The following is a 19,244-nucleotide window of genomic DNA, read 5'->3' on the forward strand; positions in this document are numbered from 1 at the left end:
GACTGTCCTCCTCTGTCTAACCCCACCTTCTCTAAATCATTTTATAGCTACACGGTGCTGTGTCATCTCCTGTAACACCTTATGGCACTATGTGCTCTTTCACGCCACCCGTCTGGGTGGTAAGGGCTTACAACAGGTGGTTTCGAGGAAGCAATCTGATTGGTTGAAATGGCCATCTAGCCGTGCTTAAACGAGCATGATGGAACGCCTAATCAAAACATAAAAATCACTCAGCTGTGCTCAGTCTCACTGATATCCCAGAGCAGAGTGGGTTGGGTGGCTAGGCTAGTAGTTCGGACAGTTTCGGTCATAGTGGCTAGATCTATCTGTTTTATCTAATATCTTAGTTTTAATGACATGGATATCCTCCTTACAAAGAAACTTACAAAGAAAACATAGAGTCAATGTTATTTTGTCTCCTATAAGAAGAAAATACATTGCTTGGATGCACCTGGGACATATATCCTCAGTGATGTATCCCAAGGTCATCAGGGTTTCGGGTCTGGGAGGTACAATTCTGGTTTGTGGAGGGACTAGGCTCTGTGGGTTGACTCCTGTCTGGGCCCCTCCTACGTCTCAACAGGTACAGTACTATACATACCTGGTGGCAGGCAAAAATGGCAAATGTCAAACTTTCCTTTTGCTTTAAGTAGCATGTAACACGTCACACTAGGGGGTTTTCATGATTCTGAATCCATTCCAAGCATTAGTTTTGCACAAAATACACTCCTTTGGCTAAAAACAGCCATAACCACTTGCCCAAAATGTGCTGACCTCATCACATTTGTGCTGACCTCATCACAGTGAGTGTTTTTTTGTGCAAAACTAATGCCTGGAATGGATTCAGAAACTTGAAAACCCCCTAGTTTGACATGTCAAATGCTACTTAAAGCATAAGGAAAGTTTGACATTTTTGACAATTTTGCCTGCCATAGGATGTTAATGGAAAAAAGATTGCCCAATACTCACAGCCGGTCAGCAAGTGGATTCATGAATGTATGTATATAGACAATATTTTAGGCCAATAAAAAATACTATACCAAATTTCCTATTTTAAACCACGTGATGTGTTGAGAGCTTGTAGATTTGTGGTTAATGTTCCTCCCAGAATTAATGGATGCTGAGGGTTCAAGTAGTTAAATTCAGTACTTGAATAAATGTACAACAGTGAAGCCCAAGGCACCTTCTGGGCACCAGATGTGTCCCAAAAATGAGTCACTGACAGTCCCTTAGCTGAGCCAAACAGCTCACACAAACAGTGTTGTTTTTAATTAATTAAAAACCTCAAGGTTCAAACATTGCAATAACATTTATTAACACGATTCATTATCACATTGTATCACATTGTCAATGTCTTGCTTGCCCATCCCTGTCTATGGGCAACAGTGGTCTACAGTGATAATATTATTATCCCTGTACAATAGAGCTACAGTAGTAAATGTGGCACTCTCGTGTCCTTGTTATTTGACAATAGCATGTTTTGAAACCATCTCCAGTAATTATTTTTCAATAGTGCACCTGTTGACTCACTATTTCATCATCCCTAGACCAGATGTCACCACTTGGACACACACACACCTGCCTTTGCTTTCCCAGCTCATGTTTATTTTGTGCTCACCTGGGTATAGACAAACCCATAGAGAGGTACCCTGGGTACGGCCATTACTGAGGTGTACCAATAACTGATTAGCTACACCTGGCCTAAAGTGTGTGTGTGTGTGTGTGTGTGTGTGTGTGTGTGTGTGTGTGTGTGTGTGTGTGTGTGTGTGTGTGTGTGTGTGTGTGTGTGTGCGTGCGTGCGTGCGTGCGCGCGTGTGCATGTGTGTATGTGTGTATGTGTGTATGTGTGTATGTGTGTACGTGTGTGTTTGTGTGTGTGCATGCCATGTGTGCGTGCGTGCGTGCGTGCGAGCCCATTCCAATTCCAAACTTTTTGCGCAGTTTTGTGTTTGTGTGTATGAGCACGGAATGTGCTCAGCTGATTGGCTGAGATCAGAATGTGATGTATGATGATAAGAGCGCACCTCACTTCAAAGTGTGATTTGTTAATGAATAATTATGTGTCAAATGTAATTTTGTCTGTATGGTTAATTATTGAGTCCCTATGTCCAGCTTTTGGTGTATGTATATGTAACCCATTTTGTCCTAACACAAACATTAAATCCCATTGACAATGGTGTGTGACTGTGTGTTACAGCACTTGCACAGGAAAGGTTCAAATCCGGGATAGAAGAGAAGAGTTACATATAGTTCTGCTTTAAGTATAAAGTACAGGTCATCAGCAGGTCTGTATCCTCCCAAACAGAAAAGTCCTATCTGATTGTATTAAACAGCGTCAAACTCACCAACAGCTGTACGAAAAGCTTGAATTATGCTTTTTCTATCTGCAAAAGTGTTTGTTTCATAACAAATCCACTGTTATGAGCTACTTCCTGTCACGAAAATAAGTTTTGGAGTTTGGAAGTGCTCGTTGGATATCACTCATCGTTTTACCACCTGTTTTAAATTTGCACATAATGCAGGAGGCAGCAGGAAGTTGCTTTACTGAAAACAAGCGCTTCCAATCTCCAACACTCCAAAACAATCTGGGAACAGGGGATGGCATAGCACTGATGGGTGGTGTGAAAGATTACGTAATGCCCTGGACCTGTACGGGTTGGGCAGGGGACACACAGCACAGTGTATAAAATGTAACAACTGGACAACGGCTTTAGAGAAGGGGGCGTTAGACAAAGGATGACAGTCATGAGGGCTTCTCTAGACATACACCTGCTTTCATATCTGTACTTGACCTTGTTATCTTCATCTTCTGCTTTGTCTTCCTCTTCCTCTTGTGAATTACAGGAACAGTTTCATCTCAACAGAATGTACAAAGCTGGGGACATTGTTCTGGGTGGCTTGTTTCATGTCCACCTCCGCTCTGTCTACCCTGAGCTGTCTTTCACCTCCAAGCAACAGCAGCCCACTTGCTATAGGTGAGTATCACAAATAGCTACATTATATCAACAAGACAATTCGCTAACTTGCTTTGATAGATAATAGCCTACCATAGGATTAGTTGATACTGTGTAGTTCTACCAAGATGAATATTCAAGGTTACGGTGGAATTTTGTTTTGTTAGATTTCACAATACTGGCTTCAGGTCAGCACAGACCATGGCTTTTGCCATAAATGAGATCAACAGAAACACCAGCCTACTACCCAATGTGACTCTGGGATATGTTCTCTATGATAACTGTCTCACACTTGGAGTTACATTCCGGGGAACATTTTCATTGGTCACTGGGAGAGAGGAGCACTTTCAATTGGATGAGAGCTGTGTTGGGTCTCCTCCAGTGCTCGGAATTGTGGGTGCTGTGACCTCAACAAGTTCTATTGCTATGGCTAGAATACTAGGTTTATACAGAGTGCCCCAGGTACGTTGCCTACTTGAACCCCCTTTTGCCATGGCCTATTTTATGCCGAATGTAGTTTAGTTGCTTATTTACAAAATCTAAAATATGATAAATAATGCATCTTGCCTATTTTACAGCTTGACATGGAACACATTGTTGCTGTCGGGCAGAAACCTCATAGCTCGATATGTAAACTTTCTTTTTGGTAAATAAAAGCCTTACATACTAAATACTCGACCTACAAGCTCACAATGCTGCTATTTTTGATTTTCTTCTTTATGGGGTGCTATATTCAGCTATTAGTGTAGATTTCCGTCTTACACAAGGCCTATGTGTCTGAGCAAAACGGCTTAGTGTCTACCTTTGAGGGGCGCTAGCCCCTCCTATATACAGCTTTTGTCTCAATATTTGCCATTGACAATGAAAGGAGAAATTAGGTCAAATGTCCGCCAAATATGACGTGAATCTGTGCCAACACAAACATTAAATACCATTGACAACGAAGGGAACATTTACGTCATAGGCTAGACGAGCAAATCGGCTAACTATCACATAAATTCAGTTGTTCATGAGATGATGTATGAGGATGTATAATGAAAAGAGCGCCCCTCACTTCACACAGATATAAATTCCCATTGACAATGAATTTTACGTCCTAGTGTCCGTGCAAATCAGCTTAGTGTCTATTTTTGTCCTACACAACAAGCGCATCCAAACTCAAAACACTTCGTAAAATAATCACCTACACTTGACAGAAAGTAGCTCATAACATGTCATGTGGATTTTTATGAAACAAACATGTTGCAGATAGAAAGAGAATAATTCAAGCTTTCCATAGGCTACAGCTGCAATGTTGGTAAGTTTAATGTTGTTTATTACGATCTGATATAGGATCTGTTTGGATGTAAGGGCTGTCATTGGTGGTATTGCAAATCTAGATTCAACATATTAAAATAAATCTAGTGTTCCAAGTTGTGGCTAGAGGGCACTGATTAACCAATGTTATGTTAATTATCTTTTTGCATGGGTCTTTTGTTATTATTGAGTATTGAGAACAGATGTTTTGTACCTTTTATAGGTCAGTTACTTTTCCTCCTGTGCCTGTCTGAGTGACCGCAAACAGTTCCCATCTTTCTTTAGAACAATCCCAAGTGACGCTTTCCAGGTAACCTACAGACTATATATCTGTTGGTATATAGGTTCTTTTTTTCATGTGAATGATCCCCAGTGAAACAGATTTGAATGCTTCTGTTCCAAACACTTGCATGACTCCCTGTAATGTTGTTATAAGATATTGCATATCACCTCTGAATGCTTGTTAATGTTACTGCTGATACTGTAGGACTTTAAACCTTATCTATTGTCATATCTGTGTAAGATATTTACTGGTTCACTTTGTGAATAAATTAAGCACTTATCCTTCCATTATATCCACTCAGGTGCAGGCTATGCTTCAAATTATGAGGCGGTTCAGGTGGACCTGGGTAGGATTGCTGTTCATTGATAATGACTATGGACACAACGCTGCCAGATCCTTACAGTCTGAGATGGCTCGGTCTAGCTTGGCCTGTCTAGCCTATGTAGAGGTTGTGCCCATGGACTCTGACCCGGTCAAACTTCAGAGGATTGTCTCTGTGATGAGGAAATCCACAGCTCGTGTGGTCATTGTACTTGTATCTCGGAGCCGTATGGCTAAACTCATGGAGGAGGTTTGATTTATGATGCATTCATAATTATAAGGAATACTAAATTCGCTATATTAAAATGAACAAAAGCTAAAATAGGTTCGATTTTTGTAAACCTTTTTTCCATGCAATTGAATAATAATAAATACTTGGACATAAAGTCATTGTTTCATTTGATGGTCTTATACCCGGGCAGTTAACCATTTATGCTAAAATAATAATAACAATGACAACACCAAAGGCTAAGTGACCTTGCCCCTAAAATGTTGATATTCCAGGCCTGATTGGAATGCAGTTTTTTTTTGGTCCATTTTCTGAACGGTTTTGGACATACAAGGTTTCTGTCCAACAGCAACACTGTGTATAATGTTGTTCAACACAATAGGTGGTAAAGCAGAATGTGACAGGTATTCAGTGGATGGCCAGTGAAGCCTGGGCAACATATACTAAACTCCAGACTCCTCACTTCATGCCGTACCTGAGAGGCACCCTGGGCGTTGCGGTCCGTCGAGGAGAGATACCAGGTCTCCAAGACTTCTTGTTAAAAATACATCCCGACAATCACCCTGACAACAGCCATGAAAAGAGCATAGTGAGTATTTTTCATTTAGTAATTAACTGATGTCTGTTTTCAAATGTTTACAAGGTTTATCTATGTTGGTGTCTGTTTCTTCAGGTGAGGAAGTTTTGGGAGCACACATTTCAGTGTAAATTTGCACCCCTTCCGACTGGCTGGGTGGATGCTGGTGGAAGGGTGTGTACTGGACAAGAGGAACTAGGAACAGCAGAAACTACAATGTCGGATGTGTCTGACCTCAGGGGAGAGTACAATGTGTACAAGGCTGTGTATGCTCTGGCCCATGCCCTCCATGACATGTTGCAATGTGTCCCAGGAAGAGGGCCTTTCATTGGGCACAGCTGTGCCAGTTTGCACACAGTACAGCCATGGCAGGTGGTATTACTTCACAGTTCAATATGTATTATCGTAATGAGGTATAATACTAATTGCCTGGCAGTGAATGTTCAGTGTTTTTTGAGGGGCGCAAGCCCCTCCTATGCCCAGCTTTCAGTGTTTGTGTGAACATAAACATTGGCTTGTGATTGGCTGATCACCCCATAGCGATGATTTGATTGGCTGAGCAAAGTACATATTGAAGAGTGAGGGCAGAAAAGTGAAAATGCCAAAAGTGATTGGCCGGAAATATACCTTTGTGATAATTTGATTGGCTGAGCACGGAATGTGATGTACGATGATAAGAGCGCCCCTCACTTCACAAAAGTGGGATCTTTTAAGTTTAAGAAGTCTTGTTTTCAAACTTTTTCTCATCACCATTTATTTTCTAGCTTATCTATTACTTGGAAAAGGTCAACTTCACCACATCATTTGGTGATGATGTATCATTTGATGAGAATGGTGATCCTTTACCAATCTATGATGTCATGAACTGGGAGTGGCTCCCTGATGGAAGCACAATGGTTCACAATGTGGGTTTGATCAAGAAGTCAGCCTCCGGAGATGAAGAAATCAATCTGGATGAAGACCGAATCTTCTGGAGCTTTGAATCCACAAAGGTTGCTTTGGATTTCTAAAATAACTAATGTTGAGCTCATGATGTGAAAGTAATTTAGTGTAGACTGAAATTGATTATTGTTCCTTTCCTCTGTAGCCTCCTCGGTCAGTGTGCAGTGAGAGTTGTTCCCCTGGAACCCGTGTGGCCAGAAGGAAAGGAGAACCTGTCTGCTGCTTTGACTGCATTGTCTGCTCTGAGGGAGAAATCAGCAATCAGACAGGTTGATTGAATGCATTGATTGATTAACTGATTGAATAGAACAATTTAGCACAGAAAAGAGCACATTAGAACGTCACAACATAAAGTCCTGTTACACCTTTTCACACGATAAATAGTGCAAATAGCAGATACCAGTCGCTATAGAAGCTCATGTGTCACTGCTATTTCTTCAACAAAAAAGAAAAAACATGTACAAAATCATCTTGGCCTACAGTGACCTGGATACCAGGTGTAAAGAGGTTCAGATTAGTTTTAATCTAGTTCAACCAGGTGCAAATAATGTTACGTCTGTAGCAAAAGTGCAATCAGTGCCCATGTGCAAGTTCAAATGAATTGGTCAACTCACTCAATAGATAATGGATGAGGCAGACATAGATAGACACACACCCAGACTAAAGGAAGGAAGGACAGAGGTTTCCACATTTATAGTAGATAGGATAGTAGGATAGGCCTATAGTACGTTACTAATAATAATAATAACTCAAATGTATATAGCGCTTTACATAAAACACTATAGGAGTAGTAGAATAGCAATGTAGGTTAATGTAGGATAATACTTCACTTGTCTGTCCCTTTAATCTTTGTTAGACTCTACAGAGTGCACCAGTTGTCCAGAGGACTTCTGGTCCAGTCCCCAGCGTGACCACTGTGTCCCTAAGAGCATGGAGTTCCTCTCCTACCATGAGCCTCTGGGTATCTCCTTGACAACCATCTCATTGCTAGGCACACTTATCTGTGCCATTGTCCTGGGAATCTTCTTTTATCATCGTGACACACCCATGGTACGCGCCAACAACTCAGAACTCAGCTTCCAAATTTTGATGTCACTCAAACTATGTTTCATGTGTTCACTTCTGTTCATTGGCCGTCCCAAGCTCTGGACTTGTCAGTTGAGGCACGCAGCATTCGGGATCAGCTTTGTGCTGTGTGTCTCGTGTATCCTGGTAAAGACTATGGTTGTGTTGGCTGTGTTCAATGCCTCCAAGCCTGGGGGTGCAGGCATTATGAAGTGGTTTGGTGCTATGCAGCAGAGAGGAACAGTTCTGACTCTTACTTCCATCCAGGCAATAATCTGCATAGCCTGGCTTGTGTCTGCCTCACCGACTCCGTATAAAAACACACAATACCACAGTGATAAGATTGTCTATGAGTGTGATGTGGGATCAACAGTTGGTTTTGGAGTGTTACTAGGTTATATTGGTTTACTGGCACTCCTCAGCTTCCTCCTAGCATTCATGGCAAGGAATCTTCCAGACAACTTCAATGAAGCTAAGTTCATCACTTTCAGTATGTTGATCTTCTGTGCCGTGTGGATAGCCTTCATCCCAGCATATATCAGTTCTCCAGGCAAATATGCAGATGTAGTGGAGGTATTTGCTATTTTAGCATCTAGTTTTGGTCTTTTAATTGCGCTGTTTGGCCCAAAGTGTTATATAATTATTTTGAAACCTGAGAGAAACACTAAGAAGTCCATCATGGGCAGAGGTGCAACGAAGACGTAGTAGCAGAAATTCAATGCTAACACATTTTCTCTGTTTTCTTATAAATAATATATGGATACATTTGATTGCCGTTAACCTTGATGGTAAGTTTACTACCAAATGAATTAACCAAAAGCAGTAATCCGGTCTGAGATGCAAACATCTATTATAAAGAAAAGTTGTCAAAATTGATTACCCTTAAACTTTGGTGATTATTCTTTTCATTAATAAACTACATTTTAAGCATGATAGATTCATCGTAAACAACCATCCTTGGCCTTCAACACTAGGAATCAGATTTCAACAGGGTGAATAGATGTGTCACACACACACACACACACACACACACACACACACACACACACACACACACACACACACATGACATGGGAGGGTCGGTGTGTGTGCACTGTGCAACCGTTGCCTCTGTGTGTGGGGGTGGGGACCTGGGGGTGCACACTGCACAAGAGGAATGTGTTGAAGTGTTGAAATATGAGTCAGTAGTTATCTCTCTCTCTTTCTCTTTCAATTTACTCCCTCTTTCCATGTTAATTTAGGACCTTCTAGCAGTTAATTTCGTCGGCAATGAGGAGCTACGGCAGTGTTTCTGACACACACACAGACAGACAGACAGACAGACAGACACTCAGACATTGTTAGAATCACAGACATTGTTAGAATTATAGTATGATAATACCTTTTATATAATCACCAACATGAATTATGTTTGTTATTTACAGCTAGGTAGAGTAGTGGGGCGAGATGGAAAAGGGGCGACCGTACCTGTTTCCAGCCTGGGACAGAGGCTAGCACTTTATAGTAGATATATTTAGCTCATTAACTATTCCCCCAACTCTTCTGGCTCATATTTCAACAGGGTGAAATATAGTAACCCCTAGCGCCTCCCCCAATGGTGATGGCTCCTCCTACCCACACACACACACACACACACACACACACACACACACAAATGAGACGGAGTCACGGACACGGAGACCACACTGAACTTTTTTACTTTAAGACATGCAGGCAGCTAAAATGGCGCAGCAAGAGCAAGAGGGACAACTGGACCATGAAAAGTTCTCTTGTTCTATCTGTCTAGATTTACTGAAAGATCCAGTGAGTGTTCCCTGTGGACACAACTACTGCAGTAAGTGTATTGAGAGACACTGGAATCAGCGTAATCAAAGGGGGAAATTCAGCTGTCCACAATGCAGAGAGACGTTCATCCAAAGACCGGATCTAAAGAAAAACATAATGATGGTTGAAATGATGGATATACTTAAGAAGACAGAAGTCCCAGTTGTTGTTCCTGAGCACTGCTATGCTGGACCTGGAGATGTGGCCTGTGATTTCTGCACTGGGAGAAAACTGAAAGCTGTGAAAACTTGTCTTCAGTGTCTGGTGTCTTACTGCGACACTCACCTCCAGCCTCACTATCAGTCTCCTGCCTTTAAGATTCACAAGCTGGTTAAAGCCTCCAGCAAGGTTGAGGAGAACATTTGCTCTCATCACAACGAGGTGAAGAAGATTTTCTGTCGTACTGATCAGCAGTGTATCTGTTATATGTGCTCCATGGAAGAACACAAAGGTCATGATAAAATCTCAGCTGCAGCAGAAAAGACTGAGATACAGAAAGAGCTTGATACGAGTCAGCAGAACATCCAGGAGAGAATCCAGGAGAGAGAGAAAGACGTGAAGGTCCTTCACCAGGAGATGGATTCCATCCATCACTGTGCTGATGAAGTAGTGGAGGACAGTGACACCATCTTCACTGAGCTCACCACTTACGTTAAGGGAAGACGATCTGAGGTGAGAAAGCTGATCAGAGACCAGCAGAAATGTGAAGTGAATCGTGCTGAAGAAGAGAGGAAGTGTGCGGAGCAGGAGGTCACTGAACTGAGGAGGGGACATGCTGAGCTGTGCCAGATCTCGCACACAACGGATCACATCCATTTTCTACACAGTTCCACTTCTCTCTCAAGGATCAGTGAATCCACACACCCAGTCAGCAGCAATGTCCGTCCTCTGAGATACTTTGAAGATGTGACTGTGGCTGTGTCAAAGATGGGGGACAAACTAGAGGACATTTTTAAAGAGGATGGGACTGATGTCTCAGTGATAGCGAATAGAGCCAATATATTACTGCCAACACCAGAATTAACCAAGACCAATATAAAACTAATAATGAGGTTACTTTTAGTGACCCTTGTCTTTGTAATTATGTTAACACATCCCATTAACAGCAATGTTCAGCCCTTGTTTACACACAGGGAGCAGTTTGCGTTCAACTGTCTTCAGGGATACCTCAGAGCTGACTTCTTACAATATTCATGTCCAATCACACTGGATCCAAACACGGCACATGTAAACTTGTCTCTTTCTGAAGGGAACAGAAAAATAACACATACAATACCACCACATCCTAACATCACTAATCCAGAGAGATTCACTTTTTGGCCTCAGGTTCTGAGTAGAGAGGGTCTTACTGGACGCTGTTACTGGGAGGTAGAGTGGAGTGGATTCAGTGTTAGTATATCAGTCTCATATAAAGATATCGACAGGATTAGTATTAGTAGATTTGGATCCAATGATAAATCTTGGTCTTTAATGTGTAGTAAGATTGACGAATGTTATTTCCAAAACATGACTAAGGTAACGCGTTCAAATGCCAATCCATTCATGGTAACTAGGGTTCACACAGGCTATGTGTCCTCCAGAGTGGGAGTGTACCTGGATCACAGTAAAGGTGATCTGTCCTTCTACAGCCTCTCTAATGACACCATGACTCTGCTCCACAGAGCCCAGATCACATTCACCCAGAAGGTCAAAGTTGGATTATTGTCAAGACTTGGAGAAACTGCTGAGTTGTGTGACCTGAGTGACCTCAAGTAAAACAGACTTTTGAGTCTGTCTCTCATGACAATAATTGATTCATAATTCGATTTTTCCCCCTCTCTCAAGATCAACTTAAACTCAAATTTAAAAAAGAAATTGTTCTCTTGATGGAGATAAAATAACCAAATTATTTGTTTGGCCTCAGATTTGTCACTCAAATCGTGTTTCTTTTATTGGTATTATAGAAGATTTTTTTAATATGCTTGCTGTCTTACTTTCAGATAACTATCTGTTTCACTATTTTGTTCTCCTAGTATTCACATGTATTCTCTGTGCTTGGTATTCCATGTTAAATAATGTTGATTGACTTTTTAATTCTCTGAATACTTTTCAACTGAATTCACAGACCTTTTTAAATTACATTATTACTATATATTTAATGCAATGTAATAATTGGTAAGCAATGTGATATACTATTATTTAACTAAAGATTACGAGTCGTGAGACTCGTGACCCATATAAATTGGTCCGTGACCCATACAAATTGGTCTGTGACCCACAAATGGGTCCCGACTCCTGACCCACTGTTTAGGAAAAGCACACAATAGCTAGATTTCTGAATGAACTGACATGTGACATGTGTTCCTCTGACACTGTCAGATCAAATAGTAGTACACTGACACATAACAAGCATATTATTTTATCCCGCTTTGGTGTGGAGTGCAGGAGGGCGTTTCAGAGAGATTTAAAACGCATGTATCACAGACTATAAATAGTTGGAATGTAATTAAATAAATCTTAAAATGTTTCCAAAATATCCCGTCTTTCCTGGAAAACAACAAAATGTGACCTACCACTGTAAAGCTGTGATGTGACATAAATATTTGATTTTGACATATTAAGCTCATATTAACCTTAGGAAGTAGCCTATTTAAGTTGTTTTTCATTAGCATGCATTCTATACATTCCATAGGGCTAGACCATGGTCATATGACATCATCAACTTGCATCAGGAGCAGTTCCAATTGAGTGAAAGATTCTACACTGATTAGCTAAGATTGCCTTCCAAAGTTTTCAGGAGTAGCCCGTTTTGTACAAAATGCTGCACATCCAGAATTCTATCCTCAGAGATGCTATGAGTGATCTGGCTCTGCATTTCCTCAACAAAATGAAGAAAATTGTTGCAAGAAACAAACAAATAAAAAAAACATGTTTTTTATATTACATTTTGCCAAAAATCTCACACACACTCCTATCCTCCTGGTGGAGACCTGTGCCCAGAAGGGCACATTTTGTAGTTTATATTCTTTTTTACACATTCAGAAAAAAATGTAGCGACCCCCAGAGGGATCGTGGCCAACAGATTGAGAACCTCTGCCCTAATACTCCAGAAGGAGGATCACAGATCTACATAATGAGAACAACACAAAGAGGACCACAGATCTACATAATGAGAACAATACAACTCAGACGGCCTGGCTGTCTCCGCCCAGCTTAGAACTTGTATGGCCATACCTCTCTCTTCCAAGCCCAGCGGGGTGACGGGGTCCCGTGACAAACAATAGAGGACATGGGCGTGAGTCGCGTGACATCATACCCAGAAGTTATGCGGGAATGCCTACTGAGTGCAGCAAAAAACTACTTTCTGGCCTTGACAGGCCAAGGTGCCATTTCTTACACCTCAGACAGCCACATGCCACCAGAGAGAACAGCATGGAACAAATAACAATAGGCTACAAGGAATAGGTCTATGTGTGGACCCCTCTGATCACCCCAAACATCATCACAAATTGACCACTGAAGCACAAATGTATGGGGCACACAACTGACATGTGCCCCATACAGGGGCGTGTCTGAGCTCACCACTTCCATTAAGGGAAGACGATCTGAGGTGAGAAAGTTGATCAGAGACCAACAGAAACGTGAAGTGAGTCGTGCTGAAGAACAGAGGAAGTGTGTGGAGCAGAAGGTCACTGAACTGAGGAGGAGACATGCTGAGCTACAGCAGCTCTCACACACAAAGGATCACATACCGGTACATTTTCTAAACAGTCCCTTTCAATGATTAGTGAATTTACACACTAAGTCAGCAGCAATATCCGTCCTCTGAGATACTTTGAAGATGTGCCTGTGGCTGTGTCAAATATGAGGGACAAACTAGAGGACATTTTTAAAGAGGGTGGGACAAATATTTCAGAGTCAGTGAATAGAGTGAATGTTTTACTGTTAGCATCACCAGAACCCAAAACAAGAGCCAAGTTCTTACAAAAAGACAAAGAGGACTTTCTTAAAATAAAACAAATAAAGGGGTTACTTGTAGTGGCCCTTTTCTTTGTAATTATGTTGACACATCCTATAAGTAGCAGTTTTCAGCCCCAGTGGACACACAGGGAGCAGTTTGGGGTTCAGTTTCCAGTGGTTCTAAATCCTTTCCTTGATTACTGGCGGCTTGAGTACTGGTGGCCACCAAAACCCAAGACCAGATCTGAGCTCTTATGATATTCATGTCCATCGACTGAAAAACAGGAACTTGAACCTGAACGCTGTTACTGGGAGGTAGAGTGGAGTGGATCCGATGTTGGTATAGCAGTCTCATATAAAGATATCCCCAGGTGGTGGAACGAGATAAATGATGACAGTGGATTGACATTCGGAAAAGATGATCTGATGAATTGGACTTTACGTTGTGAGAACAAAATGTGTTATTTGGATCATGTTGCCCCTACTACATGTTTCCCCCTAGGTAATGTATCGTCCAGGACAGGCATATATCTGGATCACATTGCAGGTGCTATGACCTTCTATAATAAGACCCCTCACGTCCTCTGACAAAGGCCTCCTGAATATTCCGGTGACAAAACTGAAAACCAAAGGGGACCGGTCCTTTGCAGTGGTTGCTCCCACACTGTGGAACGCCCTACCCCTATCAATTAAAAATGCAGAGTCTGTTGAAGGTTTCAAGTCCAAGTTAAAAACTCACTTATTTAGGTTACATTTTATCTTGTAAACGTTTACTTTTAGTTTGACTATCACTGTTGTCAATTTATGTTTCTGCTCTTACTCTTTGTTGTGTTTGCTCCTTTGTGCCTGTTTTAACTTGATTGTTTATATTGTTGTTTTTACTGTACAGCACTTTGTAACTTTGTTTTGAAAAGTGCTCTATAAATAAAATGTACTTACTTACTTACTTACTATAATGTGGATCCAGGCAAACCCTCTATGATGGACTTTGGTTTTGAGGTCATGGAGACACTGGTGTTTTGTGTGACTTCATGTGGGTCGCACTTTGAGACGGTCCATGACCATGTGTGATGAATGACTCCACATTCCACAATAGTTCATTCATAATTGTTTTGGTTTTCTTTTCTCTCAAGATCAACATTCTTTACACACTGTACACATTTTGGACATTTTATGCTAAATATGGATATTACTCCTCATGTAATGAAGAATGGTAACACATTGTGAACACAGATAAATAATTTTAATATAATTTATTTATCAACCATATTTTCAGAATGATGAAGGTCTCACATGAGGGTCTCACATACAAATATATATGCTACTTTCTGAAGTCATGTGGCTAGAGAAATTGTCGGGGGACATTTACAGGTGCATCAGCATAACTGGGGTGACAGTAAAGATATTTAGGGACAAACATTGATTTCAAGATTTTAAGCATTAAAAATACATTTAGCACAATTAATTAGAACTATACTATAACTCTGCCCCTCTACCAACACGTTATTCCCAGTGTATACCAACAACCCAGTAGTTCTCTCTTCATTGACAATTTTGAATTAGTTTAGACAACATTTTAAGTTAAAAATCCCCATCAGTCCTTATGCCTGTATTTGCAATAACCATTTGTTTTCATCCATGCTTTGGATTCAACCTACAATAAGTGGAACGTGAAGGGCCAGCTTGTCTCTTTTAGGGATCTATACAGTACGGCTATTTCGTTTTCTCTGAGGTCTCACCACCAAACAGAATAATCAATTTCTTTATATGCAATTTTGCAAGCACCCATTTCAAATCCCCGAAACCACACACACACACACACACACACACACACACACACACACACACACACACACACACACACGCACGCGCACGCGCACACGCACGCACGCACACACACACACACACACACACACACACACACACACACACACACACACACACACACACACACACACACACACACACACACACACACACACACACACGAGAGGATGAGTTTCAATGTGCTGTATCCTGTCTTGCCCACATGGGGGTGCCAATGCATGCAAATTTAAAACACATCTCTCACCAGCTACAAGTAGTTAGAATGTAATTAAATAAATGTATGCAAAATATCCTGTCTTTCCTGGAAAACAATATGTTGGAGCTTGCACAAAAACAAACTGAGACCACTGAGCTACCACTGCAAACCTATGATGAACTCAGGTTGGGGGGGACCCTTTTGCATGACTGTGGCCCAGGGGCCCATAATCTCTAGATCCGCCTATGCTGCCGGCCAGGTGCAGGAAACCAGTGCTGACCACACCCCAGCGACCGCTGCGCCCAGGGCACCCCCTCGCGGATCCGCCCACTGTCCTTTCTCTCATGCCAGAACCAACACAACGTGTTGATATCCCACATGTGGATCATTCATATTTTACCTGATTGGATGAAATTGTTGCCACACCTGACAAATTATTTCCTAGATAACAGTAAGGGCACGAGTGTGTTTATGCAGAAATCCAGAATCCTCCCTTATAGGTATGTGGCAGTTCACCCTGCCACTGAGACTGAAGATAACCAACAGAGTTTGAATTTGCAGAAAATGAGTTTAGTTAATTGACATTATTTATTGTGCATTTGTTGATTGATAATTGATTGTTGACTTCATTGAAGGGAGCAACTACTGTGGGGTATGGGGAACATGCCAACAGTGGGAGGGTTTGTTTAGAGAACTCTTTAATCATATTATGTAGATAATTTATAATATTATGTGACACTAAAATATGTTATGAATTGTGATGTCTCTGGACATTGGGAATGCACTGGTATGATTGTGGAATCAATTGCACTGGTATGATTGTGGAATCAATCCAGGGTTGGTTTGGTCCATGGGAGGGGCCTAGCCTTTATAAGGAGCACCTGCCACTGCCCGGGCAATCAATGTAGGATTGCACAGGGTGCAGAGCAGACCTAGATAGAGCCAACCTGGCCAGTGGGCTGTATATACTTTTTTTTTGGTATGCTGTTTGTTGGAACGACTCTTTCTTGTGAACTCTGCAAGGTGAATAAAACATATTTATTGTTCATCAAAAGACTTGTTTTCAGTACCTTTCACTATTTTTGAGCTGGTTCAGTGCCATTTTTGGGCCCACACTACCTTCACACTAGGACAAAGTGTGACAAGGTAGAATAGAAGTGCTGTGTGACCGTGTCCTAAAGTACATTTTTTAATGCATACAAAAAAGTAAAAAAGAAAATATATGATAAAAGACCATTACGGCATCAAAAGTAATCGATGAACTAAAAACTGGTCAAACATTGGCCAAATTGTCAAATAATATATTGCAAGAGGCAAAAGTTGTGAAAATGGCTGATCTACTTCGGATGTTTTCACAATATTTATCTGTGGAAATCAAATGTGATTATTTTGGGGAGTCCCCCGTTCAAATTAGGCTTATTTTGGGGGTCCCCCGTTTAGAATATTCCACTCCCCAATTAGAATATTATTATTTATGGGGGGTCACAGCCTGAAATAAATCTAAGGTGCTGTAAAGTATTCAGTGTAATTCAGGGGTGCTGTGGATGAAAAAGTTATTTGAAGGTGTGCCCTGAGACACATAAAGGTTCTAGGAATGATTACTAGTGATCATGCAGGTTATTTAACACTTATAGCCAATAAACAATAGGCTAACATTTACTCCTGGACTGTACAAATGTAACCAAATGGACCGGTAATGTTCCATCCATTTGCACACTCTTAGAGTCACAAATGGATAAATTAACATAAGGGAATTTTACTGTCTACGCCACTATTTAAGTGTGGATGTAATTAGCATGCGAGTTTCAGCCAGCTAGTGTTTGTGAACTTTGTGTGTGTCTATTGTGCATTCCGTCAATAGAATTTGTGTGAGGTTGTGCGATGTGTTATTGTCAATGGTTTGTATGCATCTATTGTGTTCATGGAGAGTAGCATTTTCTGTGTGCAGTATTGTGCAGATTGCATAGTTTTGTGTTCCTCCTGTGCATTTCCTTATGCTTCTATAGGCCTAAGCCCTAAGGCATAGCAGTGTGCCCATTTTTTTGTTTCATCGTTCCAGACACCATTCATTTTTCCCAAAGAGATTTCAACAAATATTTATGAGCCTAGAATCAAGCCATCCAGGATTCTGGTGAATCATGACCACAAAGCATTTAATTCCGTGATTATTATTCTTTTGATATCACTAATATTACTATTGCCATAAACAGTAACAACTAAATGTAAAGGTGCATACCATGGATTACATGATATAGTCCTATGTTTTATTTGTTTGTTAAACTAAGTATGGTCTCTATCTTTCTCTCACTGCTATTAAGACATTACTTAAGACGTTACTTAACTTAATTTGTTAAAATAGCAAATTCATTTTCTGTTTTATTTATGGATTGTGGAGAGACAGGGAGACCCCTGTTACTGAACACAAACAATATAGCCATGATTACTATCAAAATAATATGCAATAATATTCTCATGGCCCACCAGTGGGCCCGAGTCCGACCCACAAGTTGGGAATCGCTGGACTGGAGAGGATTCTAAGACCAGTTTTGGGAGGAAAAGCAACAGTTAAAATACAGCTGTGCATGAGGGAGCTGAAGAACACCCCCTTCACTATTGTGAAAACAGACATTGTGGATCCCCCACATGGAGGAACATTGAATCATACTCTTTGAAGCTCCCACTGCCTGAATATCTTTACTCTAATTCGAGTAAAAAACTGATAAAATACACAGCTAATCCTATTGTTAAAAACATGATTAAAGTTTGGCAGGATGTCAGACTTTATCTTTTGGATATCCAACCCAGTTTTCGATTCAGCCCAATTTGGGGAAATTAATACTTCACCCCAGGAAGGGCGGATGGGGGCTTCAAGATATGGGCCAAGCAAGGGATTAAACAATGGAAGGATGTTTTTGACAAAAAGGGGAATCTATTCTCTTTTGATGAACTAGCTGCTAAATACAATTTACCCCGTACACACTTCTTTAAGTATTTACAACTCAGAAGCTTTATAGGGGTTAAACAGGTGAATTCTCTGACACTCCCTCCCCTGTCAATAATAGAAAAAGAGCTTATCAGAAACCCCTTTAATAGGGGCATCATTTCTGATTTATACTCTATGTTAGTAGAATTCTCTCCTGAATCCTCTGAATCCAAATATAATGCATGGAATGCTGATCTACAAGAGGAATTGACATTGGAAGAGTGGAGCTCAGCCTGTATGGATGCTCAATCCCAGACCGGTAACACTCGGTTAAAACTGTTGCAATATAATTGGCTGATCACTCCAGAGAAACTAAATAAATTTAGTGCAGATATTCCAGATACTTGTATCAGATGTGGTGGGGACAAAGGTACACTTTTCCATTGTCTGTGGGCATGTCCAAGAGTGAAAGAATTCTGGGAAGAAGTGAGGAGGGAGATTCAGAAGATATTGTCGATAGATATTGAGCTTGACCCAAAACTGTTTCTATTGGGTCTTTGCCCACCTGGCCATAAGATTCAGAGTAGCGAACAAAGATTTCTGGATTTATGTTTACTACAAGCCAAAAGGGCTATAGCCTTATCGTGGAAAAAGATAGGCAAACCCAGTATTGCTCAGTGGTTTAGGGAGTTATCATTGTGTCTTCCTCTGGAAAGAATCACGTATACTTTAAAGAATAAACAGGAGTTGTTTGATAGGATATGGGGAAAGTTTATTCAGTATATTACGGTTAATGACTTGTCTTATTTAATGGGGGAAATTGTTTGATCTTGTTCTCTGCAGCTATTTGTTTTTGGTCTTGTTTGTT

General features: G+C 40.9%; 2 protein-coding genes across 2 annotated transcripts; both read left to right on the forward strand.

Annotated features, from left to right (window-relative positions):
* Positions 1-2,829: 2,829 nt before the first annotated feature.
* LOC308326103 (extracellular calcium-sensing receptor-like) lies at positions 2,830-8,372 on the forward strand (the record flags this gene model as incomplete). Its single annotated transcript, XM_080778912.1, has 9 exons — positions 2,830-2,975; positions 3,122-3,416; positions 4,474-4,560; positions 4,835-5,104; positions 5,466-5,672; positions 5,757-6,032; positions 6,425-6,652; positions 6,748-6,871; positions 7,459-8,372. The coding sequence occupies exons 1-9, from the start codon at positions 2,866-2,868 to the stop codon at positions 8,370-8,372; spliced, it is 2,511 nt and encodes an 836-aa protein (XP_080635038.1). The 5' UTR covers positions 2,830-2,865.
* Positions 8,373-9,342: 970 nt separating this feature from the next.
* Positions 9,343-11,946, forward strand: LOC308325662 (tripartite motif-containing protein 16-like). Its single transcript, XM_080778228.1, has one exon. It carries the CDS (start codon positions 9,375-9,377, stop codon positions 11,244-11,246), a length of 1,872 nt encoding a protein of 623 aa, XP_080634354.1. The 5' UTR covers positions 9,343-9,374; the 3' UTR covers positions 11,247-11,946.
* The last annotated feature ends 7,298 nt before the right edge of the window (positions 11,947-19,244 follow it).

The sequence above is a fragment of the Protomyctophum bolini genome, assembly GCF_963924005.1.
Source record: "Protomyctophum bolini genome assembly, chromosome: 12".
Classification (NCBI taxonomy): Eukaryota; Metazoa; Chordata; class Actinopteri; order Myctophiformes; family Myctophidae; genus Protomyctophum; species Protomyctophum bolini.

Excerpts from the sequence above, each read along its gene's own strand:
- LOC308325662 (XM_080778228.1), top strand. The coding sequence starts at position 9,375 with ATGCAGGCAGCTAAAATGGCGCAGCAAGAGCAAGAGGGACAACTGGAC.